This window comes from Lemur catta, chromosome 5, assembly GCF_020740605.2.
Source record: "Lemur catta isolate mLemCat1 chromosome 5, mLemCat1.pri, whole genome shotgun sequence".
NCBI classification, from domain to species: domain Eukaryota; kingdom Metazoa; phylum Chordata; class Mammalia; order Primates; family Lemuridae; genus Lemur; species Lemur catta.
In genome coordinates, this window is record NC_059132.1 from 22652050 (window position 1) to 22672455 (window position 20406).

A 20406-nucleotide genomic window follows, 5' to 3' on the forward strand; every position below is an offset into this window, starting at 1 on the left:
ATTTTTATGTACTGTCCAAATTGTTCCTCACAAAAATCTCGTGAAAAAAAGTATAGTAAGAATAGTTTTCCTCATTTCAGGGTGAAAAAACTGAGAAGAGACAGTTCAGCGTTAGGAATGTTCCAGAACTAGAATTCTGATCTCCAGAGTCCTAGCCCACTAGGCCATCCTTTAGCATTTCTCTGACGGCCCCAGCTAGGCCCTCAACACCTTCCATCCCACTTACATGCTTCCATGACGCTTACCACACTGTGAGTTCTATGGTCATTGACATGATTGTTTGATTGACGTCTCTCTCCCTAGATTCTGAACTTGTGGATCACAGGGATCGAGCCTACGTTCCTCACACCATAGCCCAGTGTCTACCCTGCATGGATGGGAGCCCGTGAACAGGCCGACGTGCCACACATTTCTGCAGGCCACAGTGACTTCACGTGTCTGTTTTCGGACCTTAGCCTGCTGCCAGGAATGGCCCTCTCAGTGGACTCCTCTTGGCACCGGTGGCAGTGGCGGGTCAGGGACAGGTCCCCACAGTCTCCATCGGAAACCACACCCCTGCTCTCTCCAGAGAAGGGGAGGCGGAGCTACAACCTGACACAGCAGCGGGTCGTGGTCCCCAACAACAGCACCTTCCACCGGGACTGGGAAAAGGTCTCCAAGAGCTACCTCGGCAACAGAATCTGCACCACCAAGTATACCCTCTTCACCTTCCTGCCCCAAAATCTCTTTGAGCAGTTTCACAGGTACAGACCCGCTTGTTCAAACAAGACACATTTTAATCAAGTATTTGCCATTTAAATGAACCGAGAGCCACCCTTTTCCTTTAATATCCAAATGCATGTACCTTAAGAAGTTTTTGTCATTCATTCATTCATTTCACAAATATTTATCAGGTTCTATTCTGTTTCAGGCTGTGTGTTGGGTGCTAGGAATACATGAGAAAGAGAGAGAGAGACTGTCCTCATTGAGTGTATGTCTAGTGAAAGAGATAGATATTAATTTTTTAATGATGTAAATTGATATAAAGTTATAACTAGAATAGATACTTCCAAGGAGAGGTATATGGTGTTATTATAGTGAATAATAGGAAAATCTGGTCTGGTTGAGGAAGTCAGGGAATTGAAGTATAACCTGAAAGAAGAGAATGCGTTAACTGGGTGAAAAGGGGCAGAGAGAAGTCAGAAAGGGGGGCCAGGAAAATGCTCCTGCAGACAGACCTGCATGTGCAAAGGCACTGTGGCAAGGGAGAACAAGATGCACTTTAAAAACTTAAAAACATAAACCACTCTTTTGAGATAATATATGGGATCATTTTTAATTAAAGGTCAAAATATGTGCTTATATATCATCCTAAATTTTGTAATTATTATTTATTGAGCAACTAATATGCTCCAGAACCCTCTACTATGTACCTAGCAAATATTATACCATGTAATATTTATTTATTTATTTTTATTTTTGAGACAGAGTCTCCCTCTGTCACCCAGGCTAGAGTGCCGGGGCATCAGCCTAACACATCAACCTCAAACCCCTGGACTCAAGCGATCTTCCTGCCTCAGCCTCCCAAGTAGCGGGGACTACAGGCATGCACGCCACCATGCCTGGCTAATTTTTCTATTTTTAGTAGAGACAGGGTCTCACTCTTGCTCAGGCTGGTCTCGAACTCCTGACCTTGAGTAATCCTCCCACCTCAGCCTCCCAGAGTGCTAGGATTACAGGTGTGAGCCACCGTCCCCAGCAATACCATGTAATATTTATAAATATACATAAAGATCCCTTTAAAGAAGGTAGTTCTATCCCCATTTTACACAAGAGGAAATAAGCTCAGGAAGGTCACAAAACTATTAAACAATAGGAAAAGAGTTTAAATATAGATCGGTTGGGCTTCAAAGCACTTTCCGGAATGTTTGAGGTGACATTGAAAGAAGAGCATCATTTTACTTGGTAGGAGCCAACAGTGGGGAAGAATTAGAGGAGAGAGTGTATTTTTCTTCTCCATGGATTTTACACACACCGTGCTTGCCCCTTCCAGATGGGCTAACCTCTATTTCCTGTTCCTGGTGATTCTGAACTGGATACCCTCCATGGAAGTCTTCCACAGGGAAATCACCATGCTGCCACTGGTCATTGTCCTGTTCATCATCATGGTCAAAGACGGCGTAGAGGACTTCAAGCGACACCGCTTTGATAAAGAGATAAACTGTTCCAACATTCGAATATATGAAAGGTAAGGGAGAAATCATCTCTCTGTGTTCTCTTGTGCAAAAAGGTGCTGCAAACTCACCAGCATGGTTAAAGGATTGGTCTCTTTTCTTACGTCATATTTCCTTAAATTCATTTAATTCAGTGATTCTCAACTGGGGGCAGTTTTGACCCCAGTGGTCATTTGGTAATGTCTGAAGACATTTCTGGTTGTCATACTGGGAGGAAGGGTGTTCCTGGCATCTAGTGGGTAGAAGCTGGGTGCTGCTAGACATCCTACAACTCACAACGCAGCCTCCCCGGGGAAGAATCATTACCCAGTCAAAAATGTCAATAGGCTGAGGTTAAGAAACCTTGTTTTAACTTGTGTAAACACTCATATTATTAAACACAAGGATGTTACATTATTCAGAGTGGGTTGCAAAGCTCAAGAATTAAACTCTAGGATGACTGAATCATCTCAGGAGACTAAGTTCAGGAGAAATTCTTTAAAGGATGTCAAGCAATGTCTCTCAAACAAGAAAGTCTATGCCATCTTTAAAGGCTCTGAGTTTCTTGGGCAAAGATCATCCTTGCTTTTAAAACCTAACCAGGTAGGTTTTAGGACCCAGAGTTAGTACACCTGTTCGTGGCTGCCCGGGGTGGAAAAGGAAGATACCTGTGGGTGACGTCATCTACATTCCAACAGGTGGAGTCTCAAAGAAGTAAAAGGAAGTGGCTAGGTGGATACACACCTGTTCTCTGTAAGCTCCGTCCTTGTCACATTTCTCCCCTGCTGTTTGTGCGCTGGCTTTTCATTTTTAGTTTCCTTTTGAAAGAAGACAAAAATTGTCAGCAGAGAAGGCAAGTAAAAGATGAGAATTAAAGTATGAGAATTAAAGAGACAGGATTGAGCAGAGATGAGAAGGGAAGGGAGGAAATGGCGGAAAAGGAAAGAAGACAAGAAACGAGTGGTGGTCTCCAATCTGCCCTTTGAAGGAAAGTCCCAGAAAGAGAACCCCAACAGACTTCATTGTGGGAATCAAATTAAGACCAGCAAGTACACCGTGTTGTCCTTCGTCCCCAAGAACATCTTTGAGCAGCTACACCGGTTTGCCAATCTCTATTTTGTGGGCATTGCGATGCTGAATTTTGTTCCTGAGGTCAATGCTTTCCAGCCTGTGGTGAGCATGATTCCAATCTGTGCCATCCTGGCAGTCACTGCCATCAAGGATGCGTGGGAAGACCTCCGGAGGTTCAGATCGGATAAGGTCATCAATAACCAAGAGTGCCTCTTCTACAGCAGGTAAGGCACAAACTCCAGGGAAGACTCGCTGGCCCCACTCAGTCCTTCCTGTGGCTGCTACCACTGCAGCTACTGCTTATTAAGGGATGGAGTAGGCAGATATCATTATTTTATCTCAGGGAAGCTATTCGATTTTTTTTTTTACAGTAAGAATTATTGTCTAAAATTCAAAACCAAAAAAAAAAGCATTGAGTCCGTCTTTTAAAATTAGGAGGTCTTTATTATGTGGTTCTTTACTGTTTCAAATTTGTCCAGCATTTAAGAATTTTACATGAATTCTCACCCCTTGTTAGTGCAGTGTGGCCACACGCACATTCAAGCATGTTTGGGGACACTGGGAGGGAAGAAGCATCTCTGTTTTTAAGGGGAGCAGTGGACTGTTGTGTTAGGAGAACGAGGGCAAGAGCCACATCGCCTGGGTTGAACACGATTTCCACCTCTTCCTAACCGCATGACCTCAGGCAAGTGAAGTAAATTCTCTCAGCCTCATTTTGTCATTCTTAGAACTGGGGTGGTCGTGAGAATTGCACACACAAGGCAATCCTTAAAAAATGCTTAGTACTACACCTGACATAATAAATGCTCAGTAAATGCAACCTGCGATTGCTTTATTTTTAGAATGTAACACTCATATTTTCTTCATCATTAAGCCCGTCCTTGAGAGTTCCCTCCGATGTTGTCGCAACCAAAGCAAAGACTCTATCCCACCTGTCTTGTCACTTATTTAATGTAACTTTATACATGCCGTTGTTCTGCAAAGGTTCGATTGAGCAAATGATCAAACTGAACCCGTGGCTGAGGTCCTGATTAGAATGAAAGGGATTTGCTTTGAGCTGTGCGCTCCAGCCATTTAGGGACAGCTTACTTCTAAGGAAGAGTTCTCTTCCCAGGGGGAATGAAAGGTGACCAAGTTGGAGCTGGCAGCTGAAAGGGTTTATGAGCCAAACTCCACTTGGAAAGCTGTAGCCAGAGAAAGCCTCCAAGGAATACCTAATAGAAGGACTTAACCATCTCTAAAGAACCCCTACAAGAAACATCATGCTTGTCCCTCAGCTGCAAATGAGCTTCTGGCCTCTTTGCTTGGAGGGCCACAATTGCACATCTAGAAAAATTAGTCTGAAGGGTATTTTTTCTTTAGCTAGATCTAATTGTCTTGAATGTTGTGAGCAGGCTGGACACCCAGAGTTAAGATTTAATCATTCCTCACCTTTAAATAAGAAAATTATCAAGAGAGAAAGAAATGACTGCTGGGGTGTGATGACTTTCTTTGAAGAAGAGATTTTTAAGAAAACATTTTTTTTCTTTTGGCACCAATACACCATCACTTTTTGTTTTCCACCTTTCTCCTTTGTTGTTTTGTTCATAGAAGATGCAGAGTGCCCAGCCAGGAAGCTGGTTCGTTGGGGAGGAATGCATATGTGGGCCTTAACGAGCCTGATCCTGTTCGCCCCGCTCTGCCAGAACATCTTAATATAATGGACTTGTTCTTGGGAATAATCTCAGTGTGTATCAGACCACAGACTCACCCGTGCTGGGAGCTGGCTGGACCAAGGCCAGGCTGTTGTTCTGTTCTCAGAGTAGCTTCCAAGGAACGTTAAGAAAGCTGAGGTGATGATAATCTCAAAGAAAGAGACATTAGTCCACCAGCTCACTGGCAGGAAGGGACATAAAGAGTTTTCCTGGCAGTATTTCCCAAAGTATATTCAGTAGAATAACAGTGACAAAGAAATGTTCTCTGAAAAAAAGATACCTATGGCCAAAAAATGTATGCCAGCCCTCCTGACCCATGGCCCATAAAGGACTAAGGAAAGGGACACAGGAAAAAAATCTATTAATCTTTAACTAATTCAGTATTGCTTCCAAACTGGGACTTGGAAGTTTTTTTTAATACCTAAGTTGAGAAATTTTACTTTTTCAAATATAGCAAATCAATTGGCTACAGGGGCCAGATAGATAATTAAATGAAATGAAATGAATATTTTTTAAAAGCAATATTACCCATGTACTTATAAATGGCAAATGACACTTGGCATCAGTGTTGGGATGCAGTAGAGAATGGTGGGGACTGTGGCAAACTGGGGAGGCACAGCTGGCCACTCAGCCCCTGCTAGTTGTTATCATGTGGAAATATAGGCCTAGTGCTGCCAGATTATCTGAGATTTATTAGGGAAGCTAGAAATTAATATTTTTATTTTTATTTGAAATAACCTGATTTTAACTGATTTTTATGTTAGTTGGTGACTGATGTAATTTTCTCAAACGCTTCAGACCTATTTTATTTGACCTAAGGTTCTATTTTGCCTGTGAGCACCCTAATTTTCAAACTTTACTTTAAAATATCCTAGAAATCTGCAGTCTCTGCAAAAGATGGTTCTTCTTTTGAAGTTTGTCCTCAATGTGGGAACCTCTTTGGGCAGAAAGAGAGTGTGACCTTGAGGTGAGAATGCAAGCCTGGAAGCCAGAGGCCTGCACTCTAGGCCCGGATCTACAACTCCTATTCATAGCTTAGGAAAGTCACTTAAATCTCTGGATCTCAGTTTCCACTTTTGCAAAATTTGGGAGTCAGACAAGATCTTGTCCTGTGACATGCACTATGAAAGAACAGAACCCACAGCCAAATAAATTTGCACATTAATACATTAAAGATTCTGGGACCACCCTCAGGAAGTAGCCTATCTGATTTGTTTAACTCAGCTGTGTCAGCTGAGGGGTTCTCTGCTGCAAGTAGTAGAAACCTCCACTCAAACAGGTTTAAACAACCAAGGGACTCTATTGGCTTAAGTCACTTCAAGTGTCCTAAGGTAGGCAGGTGATCAGCATGGTTCAATCAGTGTTCTAGATCCAGCTCTCAGCAGTTCTTTAAATTCAGCTCCCCTCTGTCATCTTAACTCTCAGGCAGACTTCCCTCATGGCAGCAAGATAGCTGCAACAGCTCCAGCCCTCACATCTACATGTGCTAATTCACAAAGGAGAAAAGAAAGATACTTTTGGTAGTACTCTCCAAAGGTCAAGAAAGCTCACTCTTTAGATCTTCCTCACATCTCAGTGGCCACCAGTTGGTCACATGCCCATCCCTGAACCAATCCCTAGGGGCAGGGGATGGGATTGTGCTAATTAGATTATACCTGAGCCACAATCCCCACCCACAGAGCCCAGCAAAAAGTCAGCTTCCCTGAAAGCATATGAGCCATACAGGGAAGATGAAAACCCAACGGAAAAATGAAATAGTTTCCAAGAGAAGGGAAACAAATGTTGGAGAGGCCACCTCCATGTCCTCAACACTAACATTTTAAAATATTTTTGAGCCTTTACTTATGAATTGGTTTCCACATATTAACAGGAATATACACACTTTGGGACATACTATACTATATGTCCCTAAAGTTCTTCCAACTCATTGATTCTGTGAAAGACTCCAGCATAGGAAGTTGGGAAATTCTAGATAAGTGTAGTTATTATCTTAACTGATCAATGCTAAAGGGCATATCCTCTTGCCAAATACCAGTGACATACGACATATGTCAGCAAAGAATACGAGATCTGAGAGGACAATTTTTTTTTTTTCTGAGAAGCAACACAAAAGCTTATATCTCACACACTGGCTTTATCCATTTTATCCATTTCATCTCAGATTTACGCATTTGAGAAACTGATGCTCTTTGTTTTTCATTTGTGTGCAATTGAGTACTAGAGCCCTAAGACTTTTGCTCGTGACCTAATCCCATGCATCATCCAGCCTAGACTTGTTTATACTGTGAGAAAAATCTCTTTTTACAAACAGCAGAAGACTTGTTAACAGAATTACCATCCCATTAGAACATTTTCTTTTAATACAGCAACTGTGCTTGTGGTCTAAAGGTGACCCATTAATCAGATTTATGGAATGACTTCGAGGAGAGATTAGCTTCAGAATTGTATTAGTTTAGTTTCTCCCAGGGCTCAGTTTAATGAATCTAGAAACCATACCCAGCCAAGAGATTTGTATTTTTCCATCCTGCTTAGTAAATTTTCATTTGTATTCAGAAAACATGCAGTATGGAGAGAGGGATAGGAACCAAGGGAAGCCAGGGAGGTTTTTGTCCCCCTATGGTAGTGAAACAAAAGCCTTCCAGAGTTGTAAGCAGCCGGTCACTCACTTATTCATCTGTTCAGCAAATATTAATCTAGGACTTAGTGTGCGCACTGCCATGGCAGACCCTGTGTGTCCTGAAGGGACTCTCAGTCCAGGGGTCACGAGGACTTTATGAACAGCTACAGTGTCCCATGTGCTTTGGTAGTCCACATTCAAAGGGACACAGGAATACAGGGGACGTAGTGACTTGTCTGCCACCAAGAAACACCAAGGCTGAAGAAAGCCTTCCCTGAAGAGGTGAAATCTCGGGAGAGCACAGAAGGAGGAGCCACATTTAACCAGGCAGAGGGGGACACATTGCAGCTCACAGCTTATGCACGTGTCAATGAAAAGTTGCATGTGTGGCTTATGCTGGTATCAGAAAGACCAGGACCAAGTAAGGTCAGAAATTTAGGGAAAAAATCACCCAGATCAGAATATTTAAAAATCTTTATACCAAGACTTGGAGAGTCTCTCTTCTGCAAGTCAGGTGGCTATAACATAAAAATAACTTCCTGTGCTGCGGGAGAACAGCCAGGCTCTGACAACACGGCACTGGGGGCTTGGTCTGCCCTGAACCCTATTCCTGTTTTTGTCTGTGAGTTGCCTTTTGTGCCTGTGTCCTCAGGAAAACCTGCCAATGAGGAAACGAGAGGTCTCAATCTTGGTTGTATTATTAGTGAACTATATGACTTAAATGAAGCCACTTAAGCAGTCAGAGCCCCATGTTTTCTCATCTTTAAATAGTAATCATAAGCTCTCTCTGGGATATTTTGTGAAAAGATGTGCAGATGACACTCAAGAGGGCTTGAAAACAATGGAGCAACGGAAACAAGCTGCAGAATACGATGCCACGGGAGGGGGCGGAACGCAGTCTCACCAGTGATCTTCCTGGATGCTTGGCGTTGAGGGCTTTGGCGTGGGACCTGGGCATCTCAGAGCTGCCACTTACCAAATGTGTGGCCACATGTAGTTATTTGATCACTTAAGCCTCCATTTCAACATCTATAAAACGAGGACAATCCTAGCACCCCTCTCCCAGGGTCCCGTGGATCCGATGAGATCATCCTTGTAAATCGCTTAAGTGCCTACACCAGAAGTAGCGCTAAGTAATATTTTCAAATTTCCAATCATCTCAACTCTAATTTTTTCAGTGCCAGTCCCAGCCTGAGCCTTCATCCTTCCTGCTATGTGCCCCATGCATACAAGGGAGAAATTGCTAGTTTTATTGGTGCAAGCCAAGGACATTCACTGAGCCTCATTTACCAGTGGACAGGTTACAATGGTTTAAAAGCAAAAACCTGTGCTCTGCTCTCTCATTTGTGTCTCCTGTTCTCTGTGTCAGGATTTTAAAATCTGAATTCAGGAAACCTCTCTGGAATCTGGCCCTCTTTTTCCTCTCCCTATCCATGGCACACCTGAGCACACCCCCACCAAGATTCAGATTCAGAGAAGGGATGTAGGTGGTTTCATCTAGCCCAGAGCCTAAGCCGCTTGGTCCAACCCAACTTCTAACGTAGAGTGTGCATTAGAATATCATGTTTCTGCAGCTGTAACAAAGCAGCTATTTGGTCCCTGTTCTTCTATTATTTCCTCTGAATAACAGCTCTCTGAGAAACTCCCAAAAGGAGATAGGTGATTGACAGTGCAGAATTTAAGCTTTGTCAAAGCCATCCTAACATCACAATACAATCATAAACCCACCTTTGCCCTAAGTCTATATCCTGGGGTTGCTATAGGTGTTAAATGAGTTAATGCATGGAAAATGCTTACTTTAGTGCCTGGCATTCAGTAGCACTCAGAAAATGTTAGCTAAAATAATGCTAAGGAGAGTTCTATATCCTTGGTGACCAGAAGTCACCATGAGCTTGGCCCAAGGGGAGTAAGAATGACCACTGCCGGGAGTTTGGAATGGCAGGAGAGAAGACAAACATCTTTAACCATAGAATTTGACTCCAAGCTCTAATAACACAGCAAAATAACCCTTGGGGGAGACTCTGAAAAATGCACACCGCAGAGAATCACGTGAGGCATGGCTGTGAAAAATGTCACGGCTGGAGTTTACAGACCAGCAGACCGTTGTGTCCAGCCCCCAGGTCTTTGCTCTGCATTTGGCACCAGCAAAGCCGGCTTCTCTCTGAAGTATCAATTTTGCAAGTGCCCGTGCTACTCCCACTGCCTCGCCCTGTGCTCACAGAAGGCCATAAACCATTTGGGCCAATTCCGTTTGTCATTTCAGGGGAGAATGCATTATGTCCTCCCCCAAACTCAATGGGTGGGAGAGTCATAAAACAAGAATTCAAGTGTCCCTGAAGCTCTGCACTCTTGTCACCAGGCATGATTTGTACTTCAGTGGGTGAGGATTTATAGGGTCTTTTTTGCCATTAAGGAGCTCAGAATTCCAAAAGGGGAGGCTCCTGTTCTCAGCCCAGCCTCTGCTAGGTTCACATCACCTTCTCTGAGCCCCCATGTACTTTGAGCCTCATTCCCAAACAGAACCACAAGGCCACATTGAGCCACGACACCCCCACGCTGTCACTCATGTGTCCTTGTAGACATACCTGTGTGACCTTGTGCAAGTTAATCTTTCTGAGCCACAGTTTCCTCATCTGTAAGATAGGGATAATAATTATAATAAAAGCTATTTCATCATAAGGCAGCTAAATGCTCATGTAGATTAAGTTCTGGGTTCATTGTAAGCACCCAGTACATGAAAGCTAATAGTACAGGATGATATCATCATTAGACGTTTCCACTAGGGTGTCCATTACAAAAAAGATAGATTAGATGTCAAAATGTCTAAAGGCTAGGAAAGGCTTTCTTTCTACTGCCTTGTGTTCAAGACAAATCTACCAAGAATCTACAAATAAATATTTACTGAACACGCCCCATGTGGTAGACATCATACTCGGCCCTATATAGGTACAGAAATATAAGACCCAGGATTATCCTAGCCCTTAGCAAGCTTCATCTAAGCTTCTTCTAAACTTCTAAAACTTTACATAGTTTAAAATAGAAGATACAGGAAACAGTTAGGAAACAGGACCGTAAGAGGAAAGGAAATGTGGCAAAAAGATGTATACCGTGGATGTCCCAGTGCCCAGGAGTGAAAATAGAAAGGCAGCATTTGGATTTTCAGAGGGTAGAGGAAGAACATTTCAGGCTGCATTGTATGCCTTTCAGTACCCCCAGGCTGCTTCTGCATGACCTGTGGCCATGACCTTGTGGACAACACCTGTGACTTCTATGTCCTCTGATGCATGATGTTTCCATGGCCATCACTGCTTGGTGACACATTCTGTGTTCAGTTCTGCTTTCCGTATGTGGCAGCCACACAGTGAAAGAGGTCAGGGTGGGCTACTCCCAGACCTGGGGCTTCGACATCCTCCCAGTATGAAGAACTTTCTACTGTACCAATGTTACCCAAAGGCACCGGGCCTCATGATATATCAGATATGGTAAATATCAGTCATGTCCCCCAGTAGATCCAGCCCAGCCAGGGGTCCTGGTCCCCTTCTGCTCCTCTGACCTCAGCTGTTCCCTCCTGGTGCTTCCCTGGGCCCTCCAAGTCCAAACACCCCCTGCCCCCACATCCGTGGTCTGCAGCAGATGGTCAGGGGCAGGGGACAAAGAATAGCCACATGGGGAGAAGCCAGTGCACCCGCTGCCCTCTGCCCCAGGCCCAGGCTGTCTTTAATGGAACTCCTTCAGCTGCTGTTCCATTTCCTGGGGCCGGATCAGGGGCTGAGGTCTCACTCCTCTCTCTCCCTCCTACTCCCTTTTGCTGGCCTCCTCCTCCAGCCAAGACATCCCACACCTCATTCAAACCCGCTAATGAAAACAGCCTTCGCAGTCTCTAGTTCACTGTCTCCACGGCAGCCATCTCGTCTGCTGCAAGCCAATAATAACTACGATGACAATAATAGCAGCGATAAATACCATTTGCTGCAAGATTATTAGGCACTTTTCATACACTATTGTAATGCTCACTACAACCTGTGGGTTTATCCCATATAGTAGATGAATACACTGGAGAGTGGGAAGTCAAGGAGCAGGTTCAAGGTCACACTACATGTATGTGCTAGTTCCAGGTTTCAAATGCAGTTCACCTGATTCCAAAGCGCTTAACCACTCCACAGCACTGCCTCAACCTCAACACACCGCTGCCCGAACAAGGGGCCACCGCGAGTCTTCCTGAATCAGCCCCCGGGCCCTCGGTTCTCCTCCTGGGAGCCATGAAGAAGGAGAGGCTCCAGCCTGAGCCTTGTTACTGTGCAGCCCCACCGGTTACTCCCCTTCTCACAGCCGCAGCTTCCTCCTCTGAACAGTGGGGGTTGAATTGGACAGGTACCAAATCCCCTCCAGCCTGGATTTTAAGAATATGCATTTCTGAGAATTTGTCTCAGTAGCCAGAGTTTTCAATCTACCGAGCTTGGATCCCTCTCTTTTGGGCTTGGGGGAACGGTTTGGATTTTAGAGCTTCTTATGTTTGCAGGGTATTTTGTACCTGGGCTCAAGCCATAAAAGGTAATCATGAGCATAAAATGGCACGAAGAAGAAAAGCGGCCTGCAGATGGTGGTTAGCTTTCACTAGAACAAGAGCAATCTTTGTTTTCATGGTTACCATTATCATAAAAGCCTGCTTTTATTGAGTACTTACTAAGGGCAAAGTCCTGAGCTCAGTTCCTTACAGGCGTCATAACACCAAGCCTTTCAACAACCCTCTGAGGCAAGTGCACTTAGTGCCTTTGACTAACAGATGAGGAAACAGAGGTTCTGAGAGGTTACATGATTTGCCCTAAGTCACATAGGTCGTTAAGCAGGGAAGCTGGGATTCAAACCCTCTCTTAATCCCTACACAGTTGTCATTTTCTGGGGCATTCCACTCCCTGCCCCCTCCCCCCCAAACCCCACCATGCAGGCTAGGATGCTGAGCACACTGGGCCTGGCATTCCAGCCTCCCGAAGGACAGCACAGGTGAATAGGAAGTACCACGGGACAACTAACCCTCCTGACAGATCCCCTCTGCTCTAGTGCCCTGCAATTCTTTTCATAAAACCCAGACAACTTGAGAAATGGAGCCTTAAACATCCTCTCCCCCTCCGTTTCCCCTCTGTCACCTGCTCCCCCATGGCATCCAGGCAGCTTCAAACCTCTCTTGCTGTTTGTTTACCTCTTAATAAGCCCTAGCTCCTCTCAGAAAGCCGTTTAGTGCTGCACCACTTAATTTCTCCTCCAGGCAGAATCTGCCAGATGGAGCCTTCGTCCCAAGCCATGTTGATTTGTCTTATTTTTAAACAGCAGTAAACATCGCATGACACTGAAATAGCAGTCGGTTCCCAGGTGTGGACTCACTGAGCAGGGGGACAATCCAGAGTGTGTAGATGCGTCCACCTGGGGCAGCTGTTCCAAACAGGCTGAACTAACGGGGGAATGACTGCCCCAGGAGGCTCCCGGCCAGCTGCTGGTCACGTCTGGGCGTCGCTCAGCGAAGGAACATGCTGCTTTTCCGCTTCGGCTGGATTCAGACACCCATCACCTCCCCTGGCTGCACCCCCTTGGGCCACGCATCCCTGGCTTTTCCGCAGACATGGTTTTGACAGTTGAGCAGACAAGTGGACCCCGAAGAATCTGGAGACCGGCACAAAGTGACCCAGTATAAGATGGAAATGACCCTGAGGCCTCCCTGCTTTATCCCTAAAATCCCTATAAAATTTCCTCTGATTCCATAACATAACTATTTTTAGGTTACTATAAATAGCATTCTTCAAAGTTTGTACCAGGTGAATTACTAAACTATATCCTCCAAAAGAATCTTTTTTTAAAACAAACACACCAAAGTTATGTGGATCCCATAGCTTCAGTATTCCTGGACACCCAGCAGGGTCTCCTGGACGTCCGTGTGCTTTTGTGTGAGGAGCACAACCCTGAAGAGGGACAGTCTGTCTCGGGGAGGGCAAGCCTATGACAGGGACTGAGAATGTTCCTTTACTGCTGCATGTCATCCTAAAAAAGAAAGGATTACATCCAAAGGGAAGACAGGCAATTATTACCAGCACAGCAGTGACCTCGTTGGGATCCAAGAAATAATATTAATATAAAAGAGACAGAGTCTAGTCTGCCTCACAGCTTGTGGGTGGCTCCGTTGACCTTGTGATCCTGCATCATAATGGGATTTGACAAGACGATGATCCAGCTCCACTCTCCACTCACAGAAGGGACTGTTCATAAAACTACATACTCCATAAGCTCATCTCCATAGCTCTCCATCTTCCAGCACCTTCATAACCCACATCCCATAATAAGCAGTGGCATCTTTTATTAAAAAGGGGAAGAATGAGATTCTTGCCTTCTTGTCTTTGAGATGCCTGTGTATGCAGATACTAGCCAACTAACGTTTGCCAAAACCTGCAGAACCAATGTACTCTGGAAGTGTTGGCCATTAGGATATTGCTCAAGGTGTTCTCTCCCTAAATCCAATCTCAAATACTGGGTAGAATGCTGAGATTGTAGCAAGCAACTGATATCCTATGTTCCCAAAAGCATTATCCAATGGGCTACAAAAGCCAAAGGAGGAAAAGAAGAGGGGATGCAGACAAGATGAGTTATAATTCCTTGTTCCTTGGGAGAGTTTTGCTGTAATAGTTAATATTCCCTTTTTTAGAAGCACTCTCTCAAAAAGAAAAAAAAAAAAAACAGTAGAAAATCAGTCCCTCCTTCACTCTATGAGATTTCTTTTCTCATAGTGAGTATGGACCGTGCCAGTGCAAAGGAGCCCTGTGCTTGGATATGTAACAAGTGTTCTCAGGGCTGCTTTGAAGGAAAAAAAAAATCATTCCCAGCCCAGAGATCATGAAGCTTTTGACAGTTACAACAGCAATCTTAGTGGAGGAATATCCACCGTAAATATACACATAAACAAATAGATTTTTAAATAAACAAATGTATTTCCAAAATGACACAGAGAAACAAATCTGGGGTGACTTCCCCTATTCTTCATGCAAAAAAATGAAGAGATTGGGCAGAGCAGAAGCACAGAATGAGCTGATCGAGTGAAAAGTGCTTGGAAACCTGTTATGTGCTTTTGAACATAAGGAAGAATTATTACTAAAATGCTACAGAGATGCGTTTTCTCCAACGTTCTCAGAGGTGATCTCCATAGCCGTGTGGATGATATTGTCCATGGATTGATTTAGCTGTGGCTGCTGCACTCACCTCCCAGAGCCATGGGGCACTGCCACAGAACTCTGTGGTTCTTCCATGTCACAAGGCTGCTCCCCGGTTCTCATGTCCCTGTTTAGTTTATAGACTCTGATCAGGTCTTACCTTGGCCTTCCAGATGGAAGCACCTTTATTTCAGGGGGCTGGGGGAGTCCTCTGGGAGACTCTTTTATGACCAGGAAGATGGGATCTTTGGAAGACTCTTCTGGGGATCTCCAGAGGGTCCGGAGGAAGGGAGGAAGATAGCAAACCCCTCGTCCGGATCACGGACTTCTGTGAAGTCAAAGCAGGAAAGTGGAATTCTATTCCCATCTCTTTCTCTGTTGGAAGCATGGACTTGTCATGCCCAGGGCAGCTCAGATTCCAACAGAAACAGAAACAATGACATGCCCGGAGGCATCAGTGGAGAAGCACAGCACGGGGGAGCCTCCCTCTCCAGGCCTGGCTGCGTTCAGAGGTGCCCGGCCTCGAGCCAGCTGGGCTCCATTGAAAAGACCACATGTGGAATACTGGTTTGGTTCTGAATCCCACATTTAAAGAGGGACATTTCCAAAGACTTAGAAGACCCCATACCTTCAGGACGGATCTGGAGACTGTGTCACACAAGAATTAAATGAGGGCACCAGGAAGGTTAAATTTGGCTTGACATGTCCAAAGGCTTCATGGAACACCCAACGAATGCCTTAAAATATTTAAAGAATGACCATATTGGCTGGAGGAGCAGAACCGTTTAAATATTTGGCCAGGGAGAAGGAAGACTTTCTGAAATGAGAGATCTTTGAAAACGGAAAGCATTGCCTTGGGAAGGAAGGTGTTTCTTTGCTGGAAGTGGAAAACCTGAGGCTATGATACCCACGGAGGGGGGTAGGTTACCTGAGCAGTGAAAACTGTGGGCTTTGGTGTCAAGCTGGCCCCGGGCTCAGGTCCCAGCTCTGCTTCTGTGAGACGTGGGAAATTGTTTTTTAACCCTCAATTTCCTCATTTGTGAAGATGGTATGATGATATCCACTCCTGTGGGTTATTTTATGCAAGCAAATGAAATGTTAATTAACACTAGTGCTTGGCAGGTAAGAAACACTAAATTTGCTCACGTTGCTGCCACTGTTATTATCTCAGCTTGATAAATTGGATGGGAAGATAAAATGCCTAATTTGCTCAGATTTCTTCGGCCTCTGATTCAATATTTACTGTGGGTCCCACTCCATCAATGTTCCTGGGGCCTTCTTCCTAATTCCCTGACTGCCCGGAGGTTTCCGTTTTAGCTTCACAACAGGTCTTCCTAGACAATGGCAATATCCTCACCTTTCCTATTGCCACTCTTCTCTCCATAATCAAAAACAAACTTGCCTCTATCCCAGTTCCTTGAAACCCTGCTTTCTTTGGCGATAACTGGCTATTCTGGTAAATGATGTGTATTAAGAGTACCAGGTTAATAGGACAGTGCAGTTACCGTCCTCTTTTAGATGTTTCTCCTGCTAAGAAGCAACGGCTGAACCCAGGACCTGGCCAAGACTTGGCAGTCAATCAAAATTCTAAATGATCCTGAGGGCAGATCTCTCACTAGCAGGATTCCATAGCTCATGCCTGGCTCTAGATAGACCCTGATGGTGGTCTTCAGGGGCAAGGGAGAATACAGGGCAGTCTCACGACGGGCTGACTTGGACGATATTAAGGTTCAGGTGGGACCTTCCTCTATTCACCCATTAATTTTCTGAGGAAGCTTAAAGCTCACTCACACCCCTGTCTTTCTCCCACCCAAGAAAACAGCAGAGCTACGTGAAGAAGCGCTGGAAGGACGTGCGCGTGGGAGACTTCATCCAAGTGCAATGCAACGAGATCATCCCAGCGGATATCCTCCTCCTCTTTTCCTCGGACCCCAGCGGGATATGCCACCTGGAAACCGCCAACTTGGATGGAGAGACGAACCTCAAACAAAGGCGTGTTGTGAGGGGCTTCTCACAGCAGGTAGGGCTCTTTCTACAGTCTTCAGTGGCCAAGTCAAGGGGAGGAAGCAAGTCAACTCCACTGGAAAATTGAACTTAACCTGGTGGGTAGAGGGGAAAGTAGTGGGTGCCTCCTTGTCCCAGGCACTTTAGATGCACTTAGTCCTCCCAGGAGCCCCCTGAGATGTTATTATCCCCATATTACAGATGAGGAAACTGAGGCTTAGAAAAGTTAAATAACCTGCTGAAGGCCTGAGAGTTTCTAAATGGGGACCCACTCTGTTCAACTAAGAAAATTATCCTCTCTGCTCTAAAGGAGTCTAATATCTGTTCAATCACCCTTGGGGCCAACCTCCTCACTGCACTCATCCCACCCCAGGTCTGTCACCTCTCCCTCTGTGGATCCTCTCTAACACTCCTCTGACCCCTCCTAAACTGCAGCAAGGTGTGACTAACTAGTTTTCCATTTCTGTGTGCCTTAGCACCTCAACAGTGATCATTGACACTTTTGTTTGATCCCCACCCTTGCATAAACAGGACCTAAAAGCTCATGGAGAAGTCATTGCTGTTTGGTAGGTAAGAGCTCAAGTTCTGGGGTCTGACACAGTGGGTTCAAAGCCCAAGTCCCACCACTGATCAGCTGTCTTACCTTGGGCAAGTTATTATTTCCCTCATCTGGAAAATGGGGACAAAAATGGCACCCTCTCTTTAGGGTAGTTTTCAAGACTGAATGATAGGTACATGAATACTTAGCATGAAGGCAGGCATAGAAGAAGAGACCAGTAAGTAGTTAGTATTAAGAGCAATGGCTTTGGTAGGCAATATATGTTGACTGGCTGATGTATGATTTTCCAATTTGCAATGAAAATTCCCCTTGGAAGTGTTGATTTCCAATATAGTGTCTTTCTCTAAACATGGAAAACAACAAAATTCTATCACCTTTCTTCATTCTGCCAGCCTTTGGCTGAGGAGAAACTGAATGAGTCAGGGGATTTAGGAGAAAGAAGGCACATGCTTCCTTCCTCAGAGATTTTCACGAGCTGGGGTTCAGTTTTCTAGACTGAAACTTCCCCAAAGCAGACAGCTCATACTACCTCACCCTGCACTGGTCTCTTCTCCTAAGGCCCTTTTTGTATGAATGACTCAGTCCTCAGTTCTCTCATCCTTCCAGTGGGAATCATAATGCTATCCCATAGTTTTACGGTGACATTCATATGGGATAAGGAAAGTAAAGAACAAAATGCAGGGTTTGGTACCTAGTAGACACACAGTAGATGGGAACTCTTGCTGCCACGGGGGCTGCAGTGTCACCCACCACTGGAAACGGAAACCACCATCACGCCCTGCCGTCCCCAGCATGGCCCCCGGTCTCCAGGCTCTGAGTCAGTCCCTGAGTGGGGCCTGGCCTCTGAGTTTTCCCTCCCTTGTCATGACCATATTCGCTGAATCCCCCCAGTGTTTGCAAAAAGGCAGGGCGAGATCTAGCCTGAGTTCACAAAGTCATTCTAGACAAGCAATACCAGTCTATTCCTGGGCTGTGTGCCCTGTGGCCTGCCCGCCGGGCCATACGTCTTCAGATCTTTTCCACTGTGACTCACAACGAGAAATACATATTACACACACACGTGCACACGTGTGAGAGTGTGTGAGATTGGCGCCTTCGCCTTACCACATGCGAGGCATTCTGAGACTTTCTCTTCTGTTTCTTTTTTGTTTAAAGTTCTAGGAGCCGGGAGGCTTGCATTTGCTGACAGATCTCCCCTCCAGCCTCCCCGCACCGACATCCACATTCAATCCTGCGTCATTTTTGCTCTCTCGGGCAGTCATTTCAGTGTTGTTGCATTTCAACCAGTGACTTTTCTTTCTGTCTTTGGCAGCAGCTCCCAAGTGGGTTTCTTGAATATTAATTAGTCAGATAGTTTGGGGTTTAACTGGAAGGAAGAGTCAGACAAAAGGGTCATTCACATTCCAGTGCAATAGACCAGCCAATTGATAAGTCTCTCAAACTCTAACCCTGAATTCTCACAGGGTACTGGATATAATGATTTAAAAAATATATATAAAAAAGAGGTAACTGTGTATGTGAAAGGAAGGAGGTTTATTTGAGCTTAAAGTTTCTAAAAGTTCTCTGTTCTATTCTGTCTCAGTTCTTGATTTCTCCCCCTCATTTGTTCCAGTGTGTTTTTCCATCTCAATAATAATAATAAACTTTTGAGCTCATACTAAGGGCTTTGATGGTTATCTCGTTTATCCTCACAACAGCCCAATGAGATGGGTACTATTTTTGTCTCCATTTTACACATAGGAAATGTGGCATAGAGAGATCTTGTAACTTGTCCGAGGTCTTGAGCTGGGAAGTGCTGGATCCGGGATTCGAAGCCAGCTTCGTCCTGTGCGTCTGGGCTCTTGAAGTCCGCAGTAGCTCATCTCCGTGGCCCTTGGACTGTTTCCTTGAGTTTGCCAGGAAAAGCTGACTTTGGAAAGCATGCATTTATCATTTTCAACATTCTCGCCACATACATGTAGCAGGTGGCAGGAAGGGGCCCAATCCCTGGGGCAGGAATCGCGACTGCTCCTTGCTCCGCTCCTTTGCTCCCTGTACGTTCAGTGCAGACACATTTCTGAGTGTGGACGGAACCCACTTCTGGCTAACTCCATACCATAGGATTTCCCAGGTGTGTTGAGCAAAAATGATGAGAGTTGCAAGAAAAATAAACGCAAGGCCATATAAGATCAGAAGACAATAAACTATAAGTTTTTAAATATTGTGTACTGTAGAACTTCTCTGATATTTTAATAAGCCCCAAGGAGGAGAAGGGGCAGGTACTGGCATGTAGCATTTGTGAATATTAAGCACAGAAACCTTTTATTCCAAGGAACATACCCCAGAACTACTGCAGGAGGGGTGGGATCCCCACTTAGGGATTTGCTACAAATACATTACAGGTGTCTAGAGTGTAGTATCATAACCACGGGGGAAGTTTTTTAAAAATATACATGCATCCTTCCCTATAACCACCACTAAATTATGATTCACCAGGACTGAGTACAGGCCTCATCCTGCATATCTTGAAAGTGTCCCCTTAGATGACCTTGAGATGAACTTATCACCACCTCCTTGAAAAAACCTGTACAACAAAAGTACAGCATCTGAAGGCAGCATCTCAAGTACTATAAAATCCCACCTGTCACACTGAGAACAAAACTACCATCTATGTGCCTCTTACTTGGGGCCAGGGCTGTGGCCTGCACTGTCTCTTTTAGGCCTGACAACCACCCTGAGAGGTGGGCATTATTATCCCCATTTTACAGATGAAAACTCTGAGGCCCAGAAAAGGCAAATCTCACTGTCTCAGAGAAGATTTTGAACACCTACCAATATGGTTTGTTTGGAAGTTTAATGTCTTAAATAATAAGTATTAGTGGCTTTTGTTAGTTTGTTCTCCATCTAAATCATTATTGTCTGTGAGACCTTTACCTCATTAAAAGGTTTTTACTAACCACAGAGATTTCTAGAAACTTCCCAGCCACATATACACTCACACTCATTTTCACTATTTGTGGATGATGAGAGATTACTATATTCTGTTAATTCAAAGTCAGCAAGATATACCTTGTCCCAGCTCCCTGGATCAACATTTCTC

General features: G+C 44.7%; 1 protein-coding gene across 1 annotated transcript in view; it reads left to right on the plus strand.

The window, feature by feature from the left end:
• The first annotated feature begins 333 nt into the window (after positions 1-333).
• Positions 334-20406, plus strand: part of ATP10B (ATPase phospholipid transporting 10B (putative)) — a 91181-nt gene continuing 71108 nt past the window's right edge. Inside the window, exons 1-3 of the mRNA XM_045551239.1 lie at positions 334-743; positions 2033-2227; positions 16580-16784. Of these exons, the coding sequence (XP_045407195.1) occupies positions 376-743; positions 2033-2227; positions 16580-16784 (768 nt within the window). The 5' untranslated portion in view covers positions 334-375. The remainder of the gene's footprint in view (positions 744-2032; positions 2228-16579; positions 16785-20406) is intronic.